This window comes from Buteo buteo, chromosome 33 (genome assembly GCF_964188355.1).
Source record: "Buteo buteo chromosome 33, bButBut1.hap1.1, whole genome shotgun sequence".
Taxonomy (NCBI): domain Eukaryota; kingdom Metazoa; phylum Chordata; class Aves; order Accipitriformes; family Accipitridae; genus Buteo; species Buteo buteo.
The window spans coordinates 1,802,178-1,826,839 of NC_134203.1; the positions used below are offsets into that span (position 1 = coordinate 1,802,178).

General features: G+C 42.9%; 1 protein-coding gene across 1 annotated transcript; it reads left to right on the forward strand.

Annotated features, from left to right (window-relative positions):
• Positions 1-790: 790 nt before the first annotated feature.
• LOC142026393 (butyrophilin subfamily 2 member A1-like) lies at positions 791-11,976 on the forward strand. Its single transcript, XM_075019352.1, has 8 exons — positions 791-863; positions 3,512-3,862; positions 5,108-5,392; positions 6,679-6,777; positions 7,179-7,205; positions 10,711-10,731; positions 10,919-10,945; positions 11,432-11,976. The coding sequence occupies exons 1-8, from the start codon at positions 791-793 to the stop codon at positions 11,974-11,976; spliced, it is 1,428 nt and encodes a 475-aa protein (XP_074875453.1).
• The last annotated feature ends 12,686 nt before the right edge of the window (positions 11,977-24,662 follow it).

Here is a 24,662-nt window from a genome sequence, read left to right on the forward strand (position 1 = left end):
TGTTATTGCCATTTTCAGATGGGAATACCTCTCTCTGACAGCACTTGATTTTATCTGTGATTTGAGATGTGAGAAAAAACACAGAAAATCAGAGGAAATCAGGAGCTCTTATATCTATAATAAAGTTGTGTTGTGCCCTTTCAGCTCACTCGTCAGCTTGAGTTACATACCTTTACTGTGAGTGTGGTGTGAGTATGGATTAGTTTAGCAGTGAGTTGAAAGCAAAGATCTTGGGAAGAAGTTGGAGGAGTCATATTTGTTAAATCACAAGTTTCTCTTTAAAATGCTGGTGTAAGTCAACAGAGAGATCAGTATAGTAACATTGCTCCTGCGAATTTATCCATGAAGTTGTTTGCAGGTTTTTTTACTATACAAAAGGCAGGGGGAAAAAAAAACCATAACAAACTAGTCTGCTAATATCAAAAGACAAGATTAAATGCTTTAAACTCCTCACTGAAAAGAAAAAGAATGCCAGTGAACATAATAAAGAGTTTCTGGAAGACAAAGGTAAATATAGAGAAGGCAAAGGCTATATTTCTTTTGCACCATTTACATAGTTAAACTTGACAGGGAGATGAAGAAGGAAAAGATGTCTTGCAATCCTCTTTGCCTTTGACAGCATCAAACCCATTATCTGTAAGTTCATTCATATTTTTCCCTATCATTCTATCTCTGCAATTACGCTTGCTATTTTGCATTGAACATTTGAAGAGACTGAAGGAGTCATACGGGAATTTCAGCTGGAAGCTTTGCTTTTGGTCCTGTGGATGATTAGGAAGCCTGGATATTGATGGGTTCCCCCTTTTGGTGGCTGACAGCTATTCACATACTGACTTTTCAACACAGATCATGCCTCATTACAGGTAAAGATAGTTCCATTTTGAATATATTTTAATAAAACAGCTTATTTCTGCCTAGGTTCATAGAAATGTAAAAGTCAAAAATAATGAGTACACATCTTTTTTCTTTTTAACTTAGATGACATAAAACATCAAATTAAAACACCAGATAAGACCCTGGTGCTGTCTGATATGTGTTAAGGTACCTGGGACATCTGCATAGGCTGGAAGATATGATAGGGCTGCCGGACACTTATAACCCTCTAGACTGGTGAATGGAGGGCAGCTGGGAAGCTCCAAGGTAACTCAGCACTAGACACCTAGGTGTAGCCAACTGAATTGTGCCCAAGGTTTTGGATTTGGCTCGTGGATTTAGCTGCTTATGTTTAGCTTCCCAGAGGCAGGTGTCTGCATGCAAGCTCAGCGTGTAGGGTAAGACTCAGAGGCTTATGCATTGGCATCTACTGGTATTTCAGATGCTGTAGGATCTTCTTGCTTCTTGATGTTCCAATATAGAACAGACCTACCATGTAGCCTGTGTCACATTTGCCAATCCTGTGCCTATAGTATCTCAGGGCATCAAAGATGGATGTTGAAGGATCTCTATCCTACCCAATGAAAAGACTCACTGCCTGCTGTAGAATGAACTGAACAGATTATTGGCTAGATCTCCATTGACTATAGTAGGAACGTAGTTAAGTCAACGACTGAACTGGAAGTGGCAGGTCAGTGGCACGTCTCTCTCTGTTTATTCAAAGGTGGAAGTTTTGCTTTTAGTCCTCTTGATGATTAGGAAGCCTGGACAACTCATTTTAGGTTCCCAGTTCTGGACCTGAATCCCGCTCCCTGTGCGTTATTCAGTGCCTAACCACAGACGCCTAGTGCAATTCTAAATGCTTTAGTGTATCTGAGATTTGATGTTAAATGGAGCTGGCAGATGTGACGGAAGATCAGCGTAGACTGGGGCTCTTGGGGCTTCATCAGATGTAATCCCCTACGGCATATGAAGTGACATTATATTTAATATTAAATATTTCCTACATGTTTCATGGTAGATTTTTAACTTGCTGTAGAATAAAGTCAAGTTGCTGTGATACGACTTCTTTGCAAGTCCATGTTGGTTGCTATTTATTTCGTTATTTCCAAGAGCCTTCTTTCCATTCCGGTATCCTCCTTGGAACTGAAACGAGAATGACCGCTATACAATGTCCTGGTTTTCCCTTTTAGTCCCTTTCAAAGATATACATTGTGAGTGGGATTCATCTCATGTATCTTTAGAAGTCTGAAAGCTGCACATCTGACTTCAGTATAGCATCACCAAGGCTCCCAACACACAGTCCTTCCCCGTGACAGCAAACCCCAAGTAAGACCAACCTGGACACGTTAGCCCCATTTTACCAGTGTCGTGGTTTAACATCAGCCAGCAACTAAGCACCACGCAGCCGCTCGCTCACTTCCACCCCACCCAGTGGGATGGGGGAGAGGATTGGGGGGAAAAAAAGTGAAACTCATGGATTGGCATAAGAACAGTTTAATAGGAGAGCAAGGAAGAAAATAATAATAACAGCAATAATAAAATGAGAAGAAGAAGAATAAAAGAATTGGAATATACAAAACAAGTGATGCACAATGGAATTGCTCACCACTTGCTAACCGATGCCCAGTTAGTTCCTGAGCAGTGATCCACCCACCCCCCCCCACCCCTGCTCCCCCCAGTTTATATACTGGGCATGACAGCACATGGTATGGAATAGCCCTTTGGCCAGTTTGGGTCAGCTGCCCTGACTGTGTCCCCTCCCAACTCCTTGTGCCCCTCCAGCCTTCTTGCTGGCTGGGCATGAGAAGCTGAAAAATCCTTGACTTGAGTGTAAACACTACTTAGCAACAACCGAAAACATCTGTGTGTTATCAACATTTTTCTCATACCTAACTCAAAAATATAGCACTATATCAGCTACTAGAAAGAAAATTAACTCTATCCCAACCAAAACCAGGACAAAAGAAAAGATCTGGAAGAGAGAGTCATTTGCCCTTTAACAAAGGCTGGTTGATGTCTGAGGCTGCCTGTTTCTCCCCATTCATTGCAAAGGGAACCTAGGACATCTAGCTCAGATGTAGGTGACCAAATCATCATATATGTGATTCAGGTGTCAACACATAAATATCTAGTGTCCTTCTAGGCACTGCTGTATTCTGGTCTGCTCTCCAGCTGGTCCTTCACATGAATGCAGATCTGCTGCAGGTCGTACGCCACATCTACCAGCACCATCGGGATGTCTTGCGTACCCTAATGCATTTCAAATGATACTAGGTACCAATGTTTGGGCAATTGAATCCCACCTTTACTTTTTTGTTCGATAGATCCTGCATCCTGTGTTTGACCTTTTATGGACTTCTCAGTGTTCACCCATTTTCCATGATTTCTCAATAGCCATCACCTAATGGCCATGAAATTGCTTAAGTTAGTGTTCAAAGTACTGAAGGATAAACTCCATGAGCCTCACATAATGTGGACATTACTCATCTAAGTAATCTGCCATGTTATTTTTTTAGTTTTCTTCTCGATTCCTCTCCTATTGACAGTGATATTGGTTCTATTGGTTGCCTGATGTAATGCCATGAAAAATGAGATATGGACAAACAGAAACAACTGCCATTTTATTTTTACCCAGGTCAACTTATTAGCTCTCCTCCTATTAGTTCCATCATTGGAATCATCAGAGAAAGTGTGGTTCTGCCCTGCCATGTTGTAGCAGATAACATTCCTGAGGTATTCTCTGTCCAATGGATATTTCATGAGCAGTCTCAAAAAATAACTGTGAGCAGATATGATGGAAAGAATAAAATGGAGAAACAAGATGAGAGATATCAAGGCAGAACAGAATTCTTCCACAGTGAATTTAGAGCTGGCAACATGTCTCTGCACTTGAAGAATGTCAGGAGCTCTGACAAAGGATCATACGCTTGTGTGGTCTCTTTCAATGACACATACCATGATGTGTTGATTGAACTGCACGTGGCAGGTTAGTGGCAACTCTCTCTCTTTTTATTTAAAGATGGAGCTGAACAGAAACATGTATATCCATCACTGACTGAGGGAATTATAATATAATTTTAATATAATTTGGCACATAAACTGTCTTCATGGAGGGTTGTGTTTGATTTGAGTCAGTTTTCTCTAAATTAATGGCTATATCCAATATTTGAGGTAAGTTTTAGTCCTAGTTTGAGATACCTGTATTTAGGTAACCGAACACATGCAGCTGTGTGTGACCTGAGACTACAATCTCCCTTCATACTCAATGAAAGCCCAGTCAGAAAGTTCAGGGAACCCTGCAATTATTCAGCTGATCAATGTAAAGTTGAATTAAGATTTCTACTGTGCAATCAACCATGACTGAGCTGATTGTCCAGAGTTTCTCTGTGGTCAGCATAATCAATTGGTCCCATCCCAATACTTCGCCACTTACATTGCTGCTTGCCCACAGCAGGAGAACAAAGCAGTGGGTAGGACTTCATCGCTCCTATTTCTATTTCAGTATGTTAATAGATACCATCTTCATGGGTTTCTTCAGTTAATGTAGTTGGCTTGGAAGTGGACAGTGTTCCTCCATGCTTTCCCTGCTACACAGGAACCAATTTTTACTAGATAGGTATTGTTGCATCTCATATTGCAGCCAGATTCTGCTGAAGATGTCCTCTTAGCTTTAAAACTCCGGATGAAGCAAAGATTTAACATCTAAGTAACGCTGTAATTTAGTCTTCAGAGATCCTGAGTATAAAAAATACAATTTTTTTGAACTGTAGACCAGGTGCGTACCATGTCAGTAACAGTTTTACTTGAAATCATTAGCCTGAGACACTAATACATTCTGCTTTCATGGACAGATTGCACTAGTTGTTCATAGGCTTCCTGTAATCCATTAATCATTGCAAGGATATGGATTATTTTTTTTTCTTTTTTTACAAAATTCTGGGAAGTTCCACTGGCAACTTCATTCCAGAATAGCCATCCCCAGCCAGCTCTGTTTGCTGTAATTTCCATTAAATTGTTCCTTATTCTCAATCTGATAGACTCCAAATTGCTGACCATTAAGAAACTTCAGGGCCTCAGTCTCTGGCACAGTTTAAATTCAGAAAAGTCTTTTTATGTATTTCCATACAAATATACATATAAAAAAAAAAAGAAGTGTTGAATTCAAGATAAGCCAGGCAATTTCCCATTCTCAGTACTGGTTGAAATGGAGAATACGTATTCTTTTTCTTAGCTAGAGGTGGTGTGCCTTCCATTTTCCTGAGGAGTCACATGAAGCAGGGCATCAGCCTCACCTGCCATGCAGTCGGATGGTTTCCTAAACCGGAGGTGATTTGGCTGGATGGCCAAGGACATGTCCGGAAGGAACTATCAACCACAAAGATGACAATGATGCCTGCAGGTCTATACAGTGTTGTAACGTCCATGAACCTAAACCCGGGCTCTGACATGGAAGTCGCCTGCAGGATAGTCAACAACCTGCTAAATACAACGAGCGAGTCCCGAGTCCTGATCTCAGGTGGGTGAGCTCTGTCGTCACCTGCTTTTAAGATTAAAAAGACACTGTCTAAATGGCATGGGTCCAATTTTTATGTCATGAGCTGGCCTGAAGATGTATTTCCAGAATCAGTGTTGGAAAAAAGTTCATGAGAACTGCAGTCTTCTTCCACATTTATTTCTAGTTGACTGCACAGCCTTTGACAGTACCCAGTAAATCAGTTTTTCCTCTCAAAAAGCAGTCAGGTAGTATCAAGACTTTCTGTGTTCAAATTTACACAAATTTACACAAATCTGTGTTCAAAGGCAGTCAACTTGTCAGAGCTGAATTAAAACAGATTAAGAATATAACTGTATGCACATACAAAAATTACATATTTCCTTAGCAATGGTCAAGCACTCCAAAAGCTTGCTTTATCCAGAAATATGTTACGAGGCCATTTAATAAGATGTGTGCTGATGGGTTTCACAGAGCATAGCTGAAAACAATAGTTATGGTCACAAGTGTTAAAGTGATAATTCCAACAGCTCACAAATGTTTTTAGTCTATGTTTTTATCTTCCTTCTTTTTAATATGTGCATTACTGTGATATCGTGGTGTGGATAATGTCATGGCTCCCCGTACTCCGTAGAACTTTACACATTTCTTTTTGCTGGGAATATAGACAAGCATCAGGTAGTCTGAAACAAGCCTCATAGGACTGGACCCCAAAAAGAACTTCAGCACCACAAAGCCAGTGTCTAGGTCTGGAATGGGAATTAAAGTGCAGTGTAAAGCTCTTGAAGAAGTCTGTGAGGGAAGTCCCTTTCAGGATGGCATCAAGAAATCCCAGAACATTGAGTGTGGAAGTACCTGGAAAGAGGAAACAGGAAAAAGCCAACGTGGGGAATATCTTAAATCTTATTCTCCCTCTTGACTTACACACTGTACTCAGCAAGATGAATCAGACATTCATTGAATCATATCAAACAAGGGTGAACATGTCTCTCTTGTCCAGTGGTGATGGTTTCTTCCACCATCTGCTCAGTTTAGTATGAAATGAAACACATCTGTGAAAAAACGGAGAGTTGGTATTGCTGCCTTTCTCATGATCTTTCCTAATTCTGAATCTGATACCCAGAGAAAGAGTCTCCCTGGATTAGTCCTGTTGGGGAGGGCTAGATCTCTTCTTCAGCAACTTTACTAGGAAACTTCAAGTAAAATACAAATTCACCATCTCCTCAGATGTAGTGACTGTATCCTAAGATATAACTGTTGTTATGTTTTAATCAGTAATAGAATATAACTCCTTTTGGTCATTTTTACAGATATTTTCTTTCCCTCCATTTCAAAATGGCTGATTACCTTCCTCGTAATTTTATGTCTCAGCATGGTCCTAATTTCCACTGTATTTTCTAAGCTGAGAAGTAAGTATTTCTTTGTGTGTTCTTTCAGTCAACATAGAGAAATATCAAAACAGTTCATATTGAAATCCGTGACTGTAACAAAAGCTCACAAGCAAAATCACCAGTGATTGTTTGATGACCAAATTCAGGAAATGGAACAAAAAAGGGGTGGGAAAGTACATGGTCTGAACAAGGAGGAAGGCAAATTGCATGTGCTTACCTCAGATGGCTTTAAGTCTGACAAGAGGAGCTCTGTGACCTAAACTACACATGTAGTTCCCTTTCTATAATTATTGAGGAGATAACTCCATAGCGTTGTCAATAACACTAGTACCTAAACGACAAATTAGAGAGCTGATTTCTGTCAGTATTACTCTACAAAAACATGCAAAAAAAGGGTTTTTTGCTCTTTTTTTAACCAGGTAACCACAAGAAAACAGTTAGATCGGGTAAGTAATCAGCAAGATGAATATGAAGATTATGACAATTTGTAAGTTGGAAGATTTATTTGTGTAAAATTAGCAGTTCTAGTTGCATCCAAATGTTTTGTAGTTTTTAATTTTACTTTTGCACAGCACAATGTAATAAATTCCTGCATGAGTTTTTTTCATTTGTGTATTATAAACAGAATCTGTTTCTTTCTTTCATTAAGCTCTAGTCATTATTATATGCTGACTGACATACTCTACCATGTCGTACATATGTTTGCAATTGTTCAAGAGTTAATTAATTGATCAGAAGCATTCCTTGGATTCCTTAGACTAGGAAGAACTAAATGAATTAACCAAACAGTCAAGAGCAATTCAAGGATCCTACCTAAGGCCATCTCAAGACTCTGAGAGCAGCTTACTCTTTGAATACATCTGTTTGGTACTCACACCTATGTCTGTACTTGAAAATAAAATGGACCAGTTGTCATAGAATCATAGGATGGTTTGAGTTGGAAGGGACCTTTAAAGATCATCTAGTCCAACACCACTGCAGTGGGGTGGGGGCACATGGCATAGCTCACGTGGATTTTGGTGAACTTTCCTGCTCACCAGGACAGAGTATTTACAGTTAAAACCATCTATTGGTAATGGTCTTCAGCTCATGTTGTCACCTAGATGCTTACCTGCTTATTGTTTGGGAGAGTACTAATTGGCCCATGCCATAACCATAGCAGGGACAAATGAATTGCATGAATAATTTTATTCTGAGGCACATCTGGTTCTGTTCCCTGACTGGGTTTGGCAGTTGAGGATACACATATCCATGGGACCAGAAGGGATTTATTCCTGGACTATGAGCCTCAGTCAGGCTATGGTTGGGCAAGACTCACCTAGGAAGGACTGGGTGCCTCGGAATGCTACCTCATTTTTTGTGAACTCCATTAGAAATGAGACATGTCTTGGTATAAAAAATAAGAATTCTTTGGACTAACAAGAAGCCTTGGGAAGTTTATTAGGTTAAATTAAAGTAAAATTTTAACGCTACTTATTTCTGTTTGTACATAAAGTACACTGTTGTATGACAAGGAAAGTTTACAAGAATAATTAACATTTTGATTCATTTTCTTTATTTTTTCAGTGAAAGTGAAGATGGAAATGGAAGAAGGTAAAAGTCCTTTGAATTTGAAATGATGCTAAGATGTTCAGAGATCTCAAAGATGTAAATTCGGGGAAACAAGATTCGAATGTTGATTATCAGTATAGTAATTGCGGGAGTGGCAGCCCTTTTCAATATTAAGGAAACAGTGACAATGACACATCATATCCCACGCAAGGTCTGTTCTCTAGTGAAGACTGCAGATGTTTACAAGGAAGTAACATGGGCCAGCAGTGATCTTTTTGAAAACTCAAACCAAATCCCTGCTGCTGGATGGAAAGCTCTTAGCAAGCTTCTAGCACTCCTTCTCTTCCTGGTGACTACTCTTCTGCCTTTTTCAAGATTATTCAGACCTATCTTTCATCAGCTGTGAACTTTATTCATGGATCTCCACTGGGACCTTGCATGCCTATGACTCAATCCACTTATGTACATACAGGTCCCCTGGAGCATTTGTCATGTCCCTGGTCATCCCATTTTTTTCCTAGGTGCCACTCTGGAAGGAAGCAGTTACCTCATTGATCTTTGTATCTGACAGATACAATTTGAACTAACAGAGCTTCTATGGGAGACCCTAGGTCTTTTAGAGACACCTACATGGCACTTGAGATACCCCAGGGCATCTCAAATGCACTAGGTGCCTATGCATCTGAATAGCTCTCTTAAATGTAGTCAGTTAAGGCATGTTTTAAACAGGCTTTGAAAGAAGACCGCTACCAGCAATACATAGAAGCCTTGTTCCCACCCTGCTCAATGAGTTTTTAAATAACTTAATGAGTTTTCTAAATATAATAAAGTTGAAATAGTGTGATACATTCATGCATTAAATTGTTGAATTGGATTTACTCAAAGCAGTTGACAGTGTAATCCAAGGATACACTTGCTATATGGTTATGCAATTTGTGTATTGGTGTTGAGTGTATTAAGCCACTCTATCAAAGAGCTTTTACAGATATCTGTGTACTTTCTTTTCTAGAAAAAAAACGACTGAAGTTGATGTTAGGTAAGATGCTTTTCTTGTTCATTGTGTTTAATTGTCTTTGTGTTAAAGTTATGCCCACTTTGGGGTTTTTTTCTGGCTTGGTTTGTTTGTTTGTTCTGGGTTTGATGGCACTGTTTAATGTGGTTAAGCATTTAAAATGAAATGCAAGGCTCCGCTGAATCAATATGAAAAACTCCAGGCACAGTCCGAGATATTTACTTTTTTTTTTTTTTTCTTCCAGAAAAGAAAGGCTTTAAGTATTGTAGATTTTGTGTGTGTATGCTTCGCTGTAAAATGAACTAACAGAAAGTGTGTTGGAATGATGTGTTTCCCACAGAAGCGACTCAAGTTTAAGGCTTTACAGAATGCAATGTGAAAGTCCACTAAGTAACATTTAACCTCCAGTATATATCCAATAAGTACTCCATCAATATATTTCTTTTATTCTATGTGCTGAATTTTCAGAAGGAGAGAAAACCAAAAATCAAGCAGGTAAATCTTGTTTTCTTAAAATATTCATTGAGAATAGATGCTGTCCAGCCTCAGTGAAAATAAGCTACTATGTTTAATTAGCTTACTTTTCTTTAAAATGACTTCTCAGAAATGTTATTTGCCATGTTAATTACCTGGCAAAAAGGTCAATGATATTTACTTCTCTACCTACATGTGCAGAATGCATTGTGCCTTAGACCCTGATTACGGTCCACTTACATCTCAGGACGAGGCATTAGGTTTCTTCTCTCCCTTGTGGTTTCACAGAATCATTTAAGTTGGAAAAGGCCCTTAAGATCATTGAGTCCAACTGTTAACCTAACACTACCAACTCTACCACTAAACCATGTCTCTAAGCAGCATGTTTCACCTGGACACAACTGCAAATTTCACAGAACCAAAACTCTCAGCTCAGCTTTCTCATTCTCTCCTTCCCCTCTTCTCACGTTACTAAGAAAAAACTGTAACTGCTTTTATCCTGCAAATTTAATGACAGAAATCTCCCACACTGTTCCCATAAGGAACAACCGGTGATGTAATTCTAATATCTCTCTCACAAATGTTTTTTCATTTTTGCCTTGAGTTTCTACATCACTCATTTATGCTATTCCTTTTCAGCAAAGTCCAAACTCAAAAAACACTTTGGTAAGAAAACACATTTTATGTAAATATGACAATCTTGTCAAGTTTAGAAACAGTACGACAAATCTTCGGGTTAGCATGTCTATGTTATCCCTGGATTTGAAGCCAAGTAATATAATCAAAGATCAACCTATGGAGAGGAATAGTCTCCTATTGCATGCTTGGGGGTTGTCCTATTTTGAAAAACTGGAACAAAAAATGAAAAGCAAACAAATGTTACTGACTGGAATATCTATATCTTTCCTTTTCAGGTCAACTGAAAGCAGAGCTGGGTAAGTGGGTTAGAAATACTAATGATTATACAAAATGCTAGTATTGGTGGCTTAAGAGGAGAAAGGCAAAAACAGATGCAGAATCACAGCAATGACAATAATTGCACATTAGTAGACTTCTCAGTCTGAGAAGTATCTAACTGCACTACTAAAACATAATACAGTAATGTCCATTTTCTTTCTGTAGATTTCTGGGAAGCCCGGAGCCACGCAGGTAAGCTGGCAGGAGGAAGGGTGTGAAAATGCAGTGGCCATCTGTCCAAGTCACGTTGAAATGACAATGCCATGATGTTGGAGATAGACCGACTAGCTGGAGTCACAGGAATATGCCTGGCTTGGTTAACAGGCTAATGAAGTTGGGATGTGGCTGTTGGGAAGACTGAGAAAAGGAGCTGCTGAAAGGCGTCGAGGTCTGGGGTGGGATGTGGACACAAATCTGGAGAGGATGGATGATCGTGTGGAAAAGAGATTTCTGGTAGAGTGTGTGGACTTGTGCCCCAAAAGAGGACACGGCTGTGACAGCTCTGAGGTGCCTCCCAGTTCATCAGTGATTGCATGCCCTCTTCTGGGGAATGCTTAAATTCTTTGTTGAGTCGCACCAGGACCGCTCAGACCCTCAAACACTTCAACACATAGCCCCATGGGGAGAGAGGTCCCTGGGCCACTCTGCTCATCGGGTGATTCCCGTTTTCCCCTCCAGTTCCCATTACTGTGGATCCTGACTGCCGAGTCCTGGAGCTCCAGGTGCCGGGGACTCCAGATGTGGAGAGCAGTGCGTCTGAACCTGCTGGCCCAAACGCTCCCTCCACAGTCCCTGTCCTGCTGGGGAAGGAAGGGTTTGCAGCTGGGAAACACTACTGGGAGGTGGAGGTGGGCCAGCAGCACGACTGGGTGCTGGGGGTGTTGAGGGAGAAGGGGAGAGAGGAGGAGGAAGGGACCCTTCCCGGGGAGGACTTCTGGGCTCTGCACAGGTCCCAGGGAGAGATTTTCTCTAGCAAAGGAGACCACAGGATTGCGAAGCAGCAGGCGGGTAATTCAGTGATCGGTGTGCTGCTGGACTTGGAGGAAGGGCAAGTGAACTTTTATGATGCAGAGCAGATGGGCGTCATGGTGAGAATGCCTCTACGGCTTGGGAAGGAACCTGCAGAAATGTTTTACCCATTTCTATCCAAAAGGGAAGGGACGCTCACACCTCTTATCCGCCCGGTCTTAACCCCTGTCCCACTAAAGCTTCTTGAAATATGACTGTGAGATCTAAAGGCTTAGGGAAAGACAGTTCAGTGGAAAGAAGAAGGGAAAAGTTACATCTCAGGCATCAGGAATGTAAAATTAAAAAGAAGAAACCTGAAGCTGAAACAGGGGAAAAAAATGAGAAAGGAGAAAAGAATCAGCTAGTTGAAAGAAGATTGGGATCAGATTCAGAAAAACCTAGGCAGGAGTCTGAGTTCCCATTACAGGTCATGAAAGTCTTGTCAGTACAGCAATGGTTTCAGCTGCTTAAAGATAGAATTGTAATTTAGGTGATGTCATATAGTCTGTCTTTCCTTCTCTAGACAACATGACTCATACTCCATGTTTGGTGTTTATGTTAGGTTGAATGCCATCCCTAAAGTTAGGCAAGCCAACTGCTACCATTCTTGTATCAAGAAGTGAAATAAATGTATTTTGAAGGCAGAGGGTGTTGTTTTGAAAACTTTTCTTTTCAATTTTAAGCTTGTTGGAAAATTCAAGGTAGGAAGAAGAGTAAAAAGAGACATTGTGTTTTCCAAGAAGGTGCTAACATTTGGCAGGGTACTGAGCACACCTTGCTTCTCTGCATCATTGTGGTGGGTGGACCCTGGCTACCAGCCAAGCCCCAGCAGAGATGTTCACTCCCTACTTCCCCAGGAAATCACTTAACCAATTGCTGTCACGGGCAACAGAGATTAGACTTGGCAATTTAACTTAATTTACTGCCAATCGGCAGAAGGATTCAATTACTGGGAATTCAATTATTGGGAAATGAAAAAAAGACAAACATTTCAATCACTTTTCACCCTTTCCCAGGCTCAACTCCACTCCAGACACCTCTCCCCTCATGTTTCTATCACCAGAGGTTACACTCAGTCTCTCCAGTTGGGCAACAAGCAGTGCAAGGGGTTGGACTCATGACATAGTGGTTTCTCTTGGCCATTCCTTCCTTCTCACTCTTTTTCTGTGCTCCAGCGTGGGTCCTCCACGGGCTGCACTCCCTTCAGAGGTGTACCTGCTCCAGTGTGAGCTGCAATCCCTTCGGGGGGGTGCCTGCTCACGGACCACCTCCTCCTCTTCTGACCTCCTGTGACTAAATGCCTGAAGGTCTCACCATGCATGAAAACGTTACACAAAACCTTCATAATAAATTGTACGCAAACTGATCTTAATACCATCGGCACTTTCTTTTCATTTTATTTCATGTTTTCACACCTGTCTTGGTTAAATTTTGGCTGCCTGAGGGGAGAGTAAAACTTCTTTTCAGTCTCTGAACTATTTGGTTTGAAAAATATTCAGAGCTGTTTGTGTCAAAATGGTCAAATTCCAGTTAGAAATTGTATTGGGTTTACATGGCAAGGTTTTTTTACCTGGAGGCGGGGAGGCTGCAGGGGGTGGCCTCTGTGAGAAGAAGGTTCTGGGCTGCAGAGCAGAGACTACCCTGCAGACCATAAAAACTTTGGAATAATCCACGATGGAGCAGGTATTTTCCTACAGTCTTTGGAGACATCACGTTAGAGCAGGTATTCACACTGCAGTCCATGGACAACTTCAAGGGGGGGGTGCCTGCTCATGGAGCACTTCTTCCTCTTCAGACCTTCTGTTGTTTCTCAGTCTTTTGTTCCCTCCTCTTTCTGCCATTTTCTGCCCTTTCACAAAGATGTTTTCACTAAGATGCCACAAACTCTTCTGACCAGCTTTGGTGTGCAGTGGGTCCATTGTGGAGCTGGCCGGAACTGTGTCCAGCACAGGGCAGCCCTGGACCTCTTCCCATAGAAGCCCCCCACCACCCACTACCAAAACCTGTACCCAATACCACCACATCCATGCCACCAGTTCCCCATTCCTGTAGATCCCTTTTACCCCCAGCAACGATGAACACAGGCAAAGACCCAGCCAAATGCCCATGGTGTGGTCTGAGCCTGGCACTCTCTCTTTGCTAACTGCCTTTCCCCTTCCTTTTGTAGCCCAGGGACAACAGGAGAAGGCTAAGTGGTGTCTGCTGTCTAGGGTGTTGTTCTTGGAAGGAAAGGAGCCTTCCAAGAGGGACATGCTGGTGTCTGTGGGATGAGGGTCTCTCCATGCAGCCCACGAGCGCGGTGTCCTTGGGGTCTGGAGCCTAGGTGGGCTCTGAGCCCGGCAATCTCTCTTTGCTAACTGCCTTTCTGGGTGGCCTTGGCAGTTGTCTTTGTTCCCATGCCAGGTACCAGCACCCACAAGGTTTGCTTTTTGATAGCTGGTGGGGAGGGAGCCTTTGGTGTCCATGGGCCTTTTTTTGAGAGGGAGCAGAAGAGCATCCATGCTTTTCAAGGGCTTCTTGTACAAATGCTTATGCTTCTGTCTTTCATTACTCTCTGTCATTACAGGCCAACTGGTGAGAGAAAAGGCTGACATCTCCTTTCTGATGCTCCTTATGAAATGCACAACTGCTGAGATGTCCGTTGAAAACCTGCTCAGCTCTAGCAAAGTGCTCTCACCTCACTCTGTTTTGTTGGGAAACATCACGTAGTGCTAGGGAATACCTTTGTACAGGAGAGGGAATTAGGCCAAAGGATCACATGGGGTAAATCCTGGACTCCAAGACATATAGGAATGGGATTATGAAGCAGTTTTGCAATGAGGTATTGTCAAGTGTCTGGCAGACACTGGGATTTCCCCTTTCATGACACTGCGAGATACATCTCCAGACTGGCCTTTTTAATGGTCCACTCTCTTTCCTATTAGGGACCACATCCTCTTTCCTCTCTATATTCATGGCATCTTTAGAATATTTCTGAGACACTAATCACTTGAGTGACCCACTGGCTTTTCCTCTTTGGAGGATGAGGTGGTCTTGTGATGTGCTTTCTGACCTGTAGAAAAGACATGTTACTGCAGAAGTGCATGCTTGTCTGCCAGCGTCATAGACTTTGTATGAGTTCACTGGACCCACGGTCTCCTTGTTAAAACCACTCAATGTCTCCTTTATTCATTTTCCTACAGAATTTCTGCAGACACAACACCACAAAGGTAAGAAAAGAACCCATGCTGAATCCCATCTCTTGGAGCCTGAATGCAGCCCTGGCAAACTCATTCCTTCTTCCCAGAGAACGGTTCAGATGACTTCTTAACAGCTAGAATTGTTTCTTAATCTTTCTCTTATTCATTTGCTGCCCAAGAAACTTCACATGTCAGTGTTAGAGTTTCTGGGATTTAAAGCATCATTATTGATTCTCAGAAGAAAAGGATAGATTTTGGCAAGGAGAGGCTCATTTCAGGGTGGTTTTGGAGCATTCCTACTGCTGAGTATATACAGACCCAGCATATCTGTGTCATATAGTCTCAGTCAATGGGATTTCTCCCCATACTCATGCAAGTGGATTCTGTGATTCTGGTTTTGACCAAAGAGGAGGTGTGTGCCAAGACCCAGTTCTTATCTTCTGATCACCTCTACAGTGTTGCGACGGTGAAAGCAGAATTTGCTATTTCTCTGCAGCACAAGTGCAAGTGCACTTCTCCATATTCAGGAGCCAACCCCAGTTCTGCCAAGCTCAACGCAGACACAAGTGTAAATGCTGACAGTAAAGCCTCCGTGGAGCAGTCTCCTAGGGAGATTATTTGGGTTTTTACTTGTCTCACAGCTCTGAACTGCCCTTCCCACCCTGCTGCACAACATGGGATGTCTGGAGACACATGGGACGGACTGACAGACCTCTTGGGTTGTTCCAACTGTACCACTTTGGGGGACATGTAGCCATTAGGTCAAACCAGGGTACCACTTCGTGGAGAGGTTTGAGAGGGCTGGTGGACCTATCTGGCTGCTCAGGTCATGAATGAACATCCTGCTCTGTTCTCACGGGTTTTTCAGCAATTGTCCTCAGGAAGGAAGTTATGTAGTTGTGCAGTTTAACCACACCCATATGAGCTTGTATTATTGGAAGAGTTGTGGTTTTCATGGCTTATTTTCTTATCAGTGTAGCTTCTCCAAACTGTGAGATCAGATTAGGCTTTTTCAGGGAGAAGGACTGAACATCACAGGGGTGCCAAACAGCTCTGATTATAACCCAGCTGTAATAATTTTTGTGTTTCAAGTGAACAGCCGTTCTGTTGCAACTAGCAATGACCAGAATCTTTCCTCCATCCCAGTACACAGCTGATATGGGGAAACACCAAGGGAGAGGAAAACAACAACAAAATCTGAGTAAGTGTGGTTTAACCAAAAAGTGAAAAAGTTAAGATGTTTTTAATCCTAACCCTGTTATCTTTTGTGGTGGTATTGAGCTCATGATAAGGACGTGGGGTGCTTGCCTCAGTTGTTCACATGCAAACCTCCAGTGACGGTAGAGATGCCCTGAGCTGTCACTCCATGCACCCCCAGAAGGGTACAGGTCTCCAATGAGATCTGCCCCACCCTCATTTTTGTGGTCAGTGGAATTTAAGATGCTTTTCAGGTTGATTAGCCAGGACATTTCTACTTTCAGGTGCTAAATTGCCCTGCAGGCATTTTGGAGCAGAAACTATAGGCCAGGCGAGTCACCCAAGGCACATTTCGAGAATCAAATCAAGCCTTTGGAAACTTCCCTTATGGTGAACGTGTTCCAATGAAACTACATTTCTCTTCCAAAATGTGCTCTGGCCCCTCTAGGACCATGCTCTAGGCCATGCCAGGAAGATTTCAAGGGAGATGAAAGATTCAGCAGCAAATTGAGGCATAGGGTTTGTACACTTACAGCAATTTCTTGCTATGATGATTTTGCTAAATGTGTGAGCCAAAACTCCTCAGGCCAAAGCAGACCCATGTCCAGTTGGCTCATCGCTTCTACCCTCATCCTTCTCAGATGAGGAGGACAGACCTAACTCCTAGGGATGATGTCTTCCAGCATTTCTGATTGACAGATGTATACCTAAAACTTCATTTTTAGCATAGGTAGCTGTATTGGGTTTACATGATCCTGGGCAACTGGCTCCAATTAGCCCTACCTGAGCAGTGAGGTTGGAGAAGATGGACCTCCAGAGGTACCTCCAACCTGAACTAGTCTGTGAAACAGTCCCCCACTGCAGCAATTGCCTTGGGGGAGAGCGAGGCGGGGAGGATGAGCACTTTGTAGGTGGTTCCTCTCTTCTTCACTGTGTTTGTGCAGGCTGTGGGGGGAGGAAGAGGAAAACCACAGAAGTGAGGATGTGCTCTGCTTAGCAGCTTGCAAGCAGTGCTTCCTGAAACAGAACGAGCTTGTTTGTCTCTGGTTTTGCTTTGAGCAAAACACTTCTCGTAGGGCCCTGTCAAATTAGGGTTGTTTTTTTCAATCCTGTGGTGCACAGTCAACGAACACACAGAATGGAAAGACACGGTCAAGAGGCCAAGGTGTGACTTTTCTTCTGCCTCTGTCCCTAGCAGTGACTGCGTGGTTTCACTGGCTAACCGGTTCCCAGTGTCCTGTTCCTGTTTGATGGGCCTCATCCATTTTTTCCTTCAATGCAGCCAGAACCTCTCCTGCTTCAGTTCTGAAATCTTGAGATTTCCTCCTAAAAAAAGAGTTTCAAAAAATTATTTTTAGGTCAGTAGAAGAGAATAATGACTGAGTCGCTCATATGTTCAGGATGGGTTTACATTATCATTACAAAATCCCATCATGACAATGATTACTGAGGACATCTTAAATAGACCTCAGTCATTGTGAAATTTTAAAAGTTCCCCTAACTTTCAGTTAGTGCAATGAAATTTTGAACAATTCCATTGATAGTGACCATGTATAATTGCTTCCTCTTTAGGCTTTTGCATTGTTTTCCACCTCTTTAATTGTCAGCATTTACTTCATTTACACAGTTTTTTCATGTTGGTGCAGGCATAAGGAAAAGACTGTATTTCTAAAAAAATATGAGTTGAAACACATGAAGATTCACCCAGAGAAAGAAACAGAAAACTCCATTAAAACAAAGAAAGATGAGATAGTGCAGAAGAATCTGCAGGGAGAACTAGCTTCTCAACTCCAACACTTTTTCCAAAATGTTATGGAAGATGAAGACATAACTAAAGAAATGCATAACACTGTGCATGCTTCTCTGCAGATGGGCACTCCTGGAGCTCTGCCGTGGCCATGCCAAGTACTTGCAACATTGCTTTGGGTGGTTCCTTCTTTGCCCACCGCCTTTGCATCTCAATCCTGCATCAGTTATCAGCTTGTGCTCTGCCTTTCCAACCCCCCCCCCCCCGCCCTTAGAAATCTCCCTGTCCAATCATGTGTGCCTGAAACTCCAGATGGTCTCCCCATTTTGTTCTCAGTTGGTGTCAGGACAGAGGGACAGGACAGAGGGACAGGTCCCTGTGGCAAGGGTCCCCAAGGCATGCAGCTCCATTTGGTACAAACTTCGCTCAGCCTTGCTCTCCTTGTCAGTCCTGATGCTTGGTTTTGCTAGGAATCAGAGAACAGCAGAAGGGCTTCCTGGAAGTTGTTGAACCAGTGAGCATGAGTACATGAAAGGGAAATCCTCCAAGACATCAGCCTTCAGGTAATACCTAAATACTCTTCTTTGCATCTCCTTTCTCAGTGCAGAGCTTCCTGGCCATGGTGAGCAACAAAGGTTGCTCTCCTCCTCTTCTTTAACCCCAGTCACTTGCACCCAGTATATGATGTCCTCAGCTAAGAAAGCAGCAGATCCTCTAGCGTTACAGGTGACCCACATGCAACTCTGCTCCTCCTTTCTGAAAGCCTCACATCGCACAGCTTAGAATCATAGAATCATAGAATCATTTAGGTTGGAAAAGACCTTCAAGATCATTGAGTCCAACCATCAGCCATGCCCACTAAACCATGTCCTGAAGTACCCCGTCCACTCGCTTTTTTAATATCTCCAGGGATGGTGACTCAACCACTTCCCTGGGCAGCACATTCCAATGTCTGACAACCCTCTCAGTAAAAAAATTTTTCCTAATATCTAACCTAAATCTCCCTTGCCTCAACTTGAGGCCATTTCCTCTTGTCCTATCTCCAGCCACCTGACAGAAGAGAGAGACTTGGACAGCCACACATTTACACGGGACCTCTCTCTGCATCACCACATTTTTCCTAACAATGGCTTTCACCCAAGTGGCAACCATACCTGGGTCTCCCTCTGGGCTGACACCCACCTCTTGAGTAGCCTTCTCGAGTTGGCTATCCCATTTGATACGGCAGGCACTCCTTGCTGCCTGCAGTGGACATCCACTCTCCCTGCATTATAATACAAAGCTGAACAATCCTGTGCTGTTTGGCTTGGCTGAGATCTTTTCACTCCCTTTTCCTCGCTTTAGAGTTTTTCCTGCTTCAAGCATAATTTTTAGCTGCTGCAGAAAAATGCGTGTCTCCTGTAAGCTTTGTGTCATGCCTAGCAGACCTAGGCAGACCTCTTGGATGCCCACAGACAACCCAAGTGCCACTAGAAACTTCATTGTACAGGACTGGATCTTTTAGGGCAGGATTCATATGGCTGCTTACATTGAAGCCAGGTTTTTCAACTCCAATTTAGTCAGAGATGCAGTACATAGTAAAATTGCCTGCGTGTTGCCATATCATGACATCTGGATTTAGACACCTGTGCAGGTCAGGCAGATACAACACACATCCTAATAGTGACCTGGACCTCTCCAGACCGGCTTTTGGAGGTTAAGCAAAGTATCACAGCAGGCATGAAGTGGCAGAACATTTCTGCAGGGTCTTCATCCAACCCTGGCAGTCTCTCTGTGGCACAGCTCACCTTGCTGAAGGTCATGCCCCAGCAGTTACTGCAAGCGTGAGAAAGAATGAAGCCACAGCAAGTGCCTCTAACCTACAGCCTGCACACTGCTTTCAGAGAAACCACAAGTGCCCTTCCTGGGACACTTCTGGTGCGAAACTGGTTTCTGAGTGTCTAGGTTGAAATGACAGGAGCAGAGCAGGGGAGAAAAGAAACCTTTGTTGCTCACCATATCCAGGAGGCTCTGCACTGATCAAGGAGATGACAAGGAACAGTGTTTAGTTATTATCCAAAGGCTGCTATTCTGAAGTTTTTCCCTGGTGTGAAAAAATGAGCGGGAGCAATTTTCCCTCCTTCTCTGCTCTCACCTTTTGCACCCAGTAGACAGTGCTCTTGGCCATCCACCATTAGTCATACTAACAGAGCAACTGGTAGCTCTTGCAGGCACCTTGCAGACTGCAGAGGAAGAGAGGGATGAGAACAGTTGATGAGAACATGGATGTGGTGCTGGGCAAGAACCAGGACATGGCACTGGAATCTCCTACTTGCTCAGTGGTCCTTGGGTCTTGTCTTTTCTGTGACAAGCAGGCACACTGGGTAAGATGGCTGTCCAAGAGACAGCCTGGAAAGTCTCTTTATTATTAGAAATGGTGCATTATCCAGATTAGGTAAAGCCAAAATATCTCCATGCAAAACATATCCAAGCAAGTGGCCTGTCGTTCAGCTGCCACCAGCTCTGGTGTGAATTTTACCGCTAAACCTTCTGTGCCCTCTGAATATTCTCCAAATACTCTCTCCTTACCTCCAGCTCCTGCTTCCTTCTACGTGTCCCCACAAGCCACAACAAGTTGCAGGAGGTCTTCAGCCCTGGTCAAGCTGGCCACCCACATCACCAAGAGGACAAAGTTTAATGGGACAGATCCCAGAGACCGTGGCATCTCATCTCAGACAATTCCAAGGAGAGCAATTCTGGTCTCCTGGACATCTAGGACTGCTGCCGGGGATCCTTTGATCTGCCTTTCCAGTGTACTCTTAATCCATGCCTGACCTCAATCTTCACACCTTTCCTTTTCCTATGGCTGGCTCCCACTTTTCTTCTCATGGTTTGTATGAGTTAGTCCCCCTTCAGCCCTTTTCTGTCCCAGAAAAGATGGTGTACTTAGGGTGTTCTTTAAAAGGAGAAGAATGAAGGATCCCAGGTTTTCTGGGGGTTCACCCATACAACAGCCATGTACCTTTGAGAAGCAGGTCTCAGTCCGGCATAATGGTTTCAGCATCCTCGTCGGCACAAAGTGCAAAAGAAGTAGAAACACCCCTCCAACTCACCTTGTCCTCTTGTACCAAAGAGCGCAAAAACCCTGTCTGTTCTTCTTTTGCCTTTTTGGCAGATTTCTGTCCCAAGAGAGTGCTTACGTAGCTTGCATGTTTGAGAAAGACAAACTACAGAATTGGAGATGGGCCCCAGCCAGAGATGTGCCAGCATCAGCACTTCCCTCAAGGGAAACATCTGTGTGTCCAACAAGAGCCTCTCTTCCCATTTTGGCTTTAGGTAAAAAGCATGCCCTGATCTGTGCTGTTCAATCAACGTCCCTCGGTTTTGTGCCAGGTTCCAGATTTTGGTCATTCTGGTAAATAGAATCATAGAATCATTAAGGTGGGAGTAGAAGTGCTTGGGGAAATGCAGCTGAAGCATGAGCTTGGGTTATGCTGGCTCTCTCTAAAATGTTTCCACCAGAAAGTCTGTGGTGTCTGATCCTGCAGGACTGAGGACTGGTTGACAACTGAGCAGTGAGCAACTTTCCTAGGTTGGGGCCTCCATCCACATACGTTGGAACTCCATTTAAGCTTCAGAAGCTCCATTTAGGTTCCAGGAGCTCCGTTTAAGCTCAAGCTTGGGCCTTGAGTCCCTCTTTGAGCTGTGTTATAGGTGGGTTTGTCTCAAGCTTCATTACAGCCATGGCCATGCCTGGTCGTGGATCCCACTGATCCTCACCCATGGACTGTTTTTGTAAAAAAACAGGTAGGGAAGCTTACTGTCCCTCCACCATCCTGTAGGATTTCATAAACATGAATAAATTTTGAAGGAATAGCAGCAGCCTCCAAACTCCTGACATGAAATAAAGGGAGCAGAGCTCCGCCGGGGTGGAAAAAACATGATACGATTGAGTTTCAAATTCCGAACCCAGAGGCCAAGTGTGCATGCTGATGGTTAATGCTCATTCCCTAGTTCCCCTATTTTGAGCAACAGGTCAAACTTGCTTTTTTCCTTCAAGAAAGCTGGCTACCGTACCTCCCAGAAAGCTGATTGTCGTGGTTTATCCCCAGCCAGCAACTAAGCACCACGCAGCTGCTCACTCGCTCCCCCTCACCCAGTGGGATGGGGGAGAGAATCAGGAAAAGAAATAAAACTCGTGGGTTGAGATAAGAACAGTTTAATAGAACAGAAAAGAAGAAACTAATAATGACAATGCTAACACTAATAAAATGACAACAGTAATAATAAAAGGATTGGAATGTACAAATGATGCACAGTGCAATTGTTCACCACCCGCCGATCGACACCCAGTTAGTCCCCAATCCCCCCAGTTCCTATACTAGATGGGATGTCACACGGTATGGAATACCCCGTTGGCCAGTTTGGCTCAGCTGCCCTGGCTATGTCCCCTCCCAACTTCTTGTGCCCCTCCAGCTTTCTCGCTGGCTGGGCTTGAGAACCTGAAAAATCCTTGACTTTAGACTAAACACTACTTAGCAAAAACTGAAAACATCAGTGTTATCAACATTCTTCACATACTGAACTCAAAATATAGCACCATACAAGCTACTAGGAAGACAATTAACTCTATTCCAGCTGAAACCAGGACATTGATTGACCTGAAGATAAATGGAGCATCTTAATTTTTGTGGTCACCCTTTGATGGTAATGCAGAATGTGACACTTGGGCTCAGAAAGTTTTATTGCAATTAGGCACTAGCTAGTTCCTTGCAAGTGGGAACAGTGCAAACCAGCACAATGTTCAGGAAGGACCAGCTCACATTTCTTCTGCCCTTTAAGACCTGGAGATATTTCTTCCTTCTTTGCTTACTCCTTCCTTGCTTTATGCAAAGGCAAAATCTGAGGAGTCAAGATTGTGTAGGTAACAGGATTAGAACTACCAGTTTGGGGTACAGATATAGCAAAACTGGGACCAGAAATTAGACATTGGGGTGAAGAAAGAGAGGTGAAAGAGCAACAAAGGAGGACCAAGAAACAGGAAGAGGGTTAATAAGGTGACCGATGCTGATGGTAGCTGTCATCAGCTTGACAACCGTAGCTGGAGCAGGACAATAAACCCAACTTACTCTTCTGGCTACAGCGTAAAAGCCAGACCTGCTTCGGCCGTCATGAGGACTGAGGTGGGAGCAGGATGGATGCTTTCCCTAGCAAGCCCAGGATGGACAGGTCGAGCATCCTGGTGTTGCCGCATCGGCACCTGCTCTGACCCTTTTGGCAACGGTAGCTGCCCGCCTCTTCAGAATGAAGTGTTAATTGGTTCCATCGGTTGTCCTGTGGTTGTGCCAGTGCGGGAGGTGAGAGGCACACCTTGTTCAACTGCTTGTTCGCTCACCAGCTCTCTATCTCTAACAGCAGACTCTACAGCTTCCTTTATTTTTTTTGCTGCATTTCTCAAATCTAAGTTTTTCCAGAAATTAGTAACAACAAGCTGGAGAGAAGGTTTCACTCTCTCTTCCATTATCTGCTCTATACCCTCTTTCTTCAGTTCTTCAAAATGTTTCCATGCTTCTTCCTGTAATAAGTTCTTGACCTGCTCTCTCTGTCCTTCTTCATAGTTACAGCAGAACCAGAAGGGGTACACGCGGTACAAGCTATAAAGACTAACAACAGCAGTAATAGCGAACAGCCCGGCAACCTGGAAGAAAAAATATTAAAACTAATGGTGTCACTGGACTTTACGTTCCAAAAAATGTTTTGCACCTGAGTGAGAGGAGTGCTTTACTATATTAAAAACCTTGCATTATTATTATTATTATTATTATTATTATTATTATTATTATTATTATTAAGTCACACAGTTCTTCTTATAAAGTATATTCCTTGCCCCTGCCATGGCTAGAAGCCAACTGATGGTAAGAGATATACTGACTGAAACAAGGAATATCAGTCTCTCTCTCTCTCTCAAACAGTACATTACCTTACTTCTTATTTTCATAAAACTTGCTTTAAGAATCAGATGCAAAACACATGTATAAACTTTCAGAATAACCATGGAGTAAGACGTTCAAAGTTCAGGTTTTAGCCTCAGAAAGAAGATGCTAATTATTAACTTGTATTGATAGACAGTAATTAAAAACTGTGGGGGGGAAGGTAAGATAATGCAAATGTAGTAAACATATCAAATGAAATCATAATTGCAACTTAACCCTTCAGTCTCCAGATGGAATTGTTTCCAAATTGCTATACATTCCACATTCTTCACGCACACAAAATAGTTGATATTAAAATACTTAAAATCCTAGATTCCTAGGACTCTTACCTGAGATAATGTGTAGAACTCACTGGGTAAATCTGCTGCTCCAATTTTGTTTGCATTTTGACTGTTGTTTCCTACACTTCTTGAAGCCACACAGTCTATATATCTGCCATCACACAGTAGGATCACGCACCAAATCAGAGGAGGTAGAAATGCCTTCAAAATTATGTCAGTCTTCCAGTAGCAGGAGCGTTTCCTCATGCAGCGAGCCAGGGGAATGCAGTCAGGGTGGGAGGTCAAGCTCATGAAAAATGTAATGAATGCTGGACAGAAAAAGTAGGAAATAACATACAATTTCTTTAATGACTCCTTCTGAGGACATTTAAATTCCACCTCCATTATTTCTTCGACCACAACCATAATTAGAGAATTAAATGATACAGTCAACACATTATAATGACTTTTCCAAATATTTATGAATTTCTCTTTGATTGACATTTTGGTTGCTGGTCAATACTTCACCAACTCAGAGGACTAAGG

Bases quoted from the DNA above. Each gene is read 5' to 3' on its own strand.
- LOC142026393 (XM_075019352.1), top strand. From the start codon at position 791: ATGGGTTCCCCCTTTTGGTGGCTGACAGCTATTCACATACTGACTTTT. The intron at 6,778-7,178 runs GTAAGTATTTCT...TTTTTTAACCAG, and splicing joins TGTATTTTCTAAGCTGAGAA to GTAACCACAAGAAAACAGTT. The intron at 10,732-10,918 runs GTAAGTGGGTTA...TTCTTTCTGTAG, and splicing joins TCAACTGAAAGCAGAGCTGG to ATTTCTGGGAAGCCCGGAGC.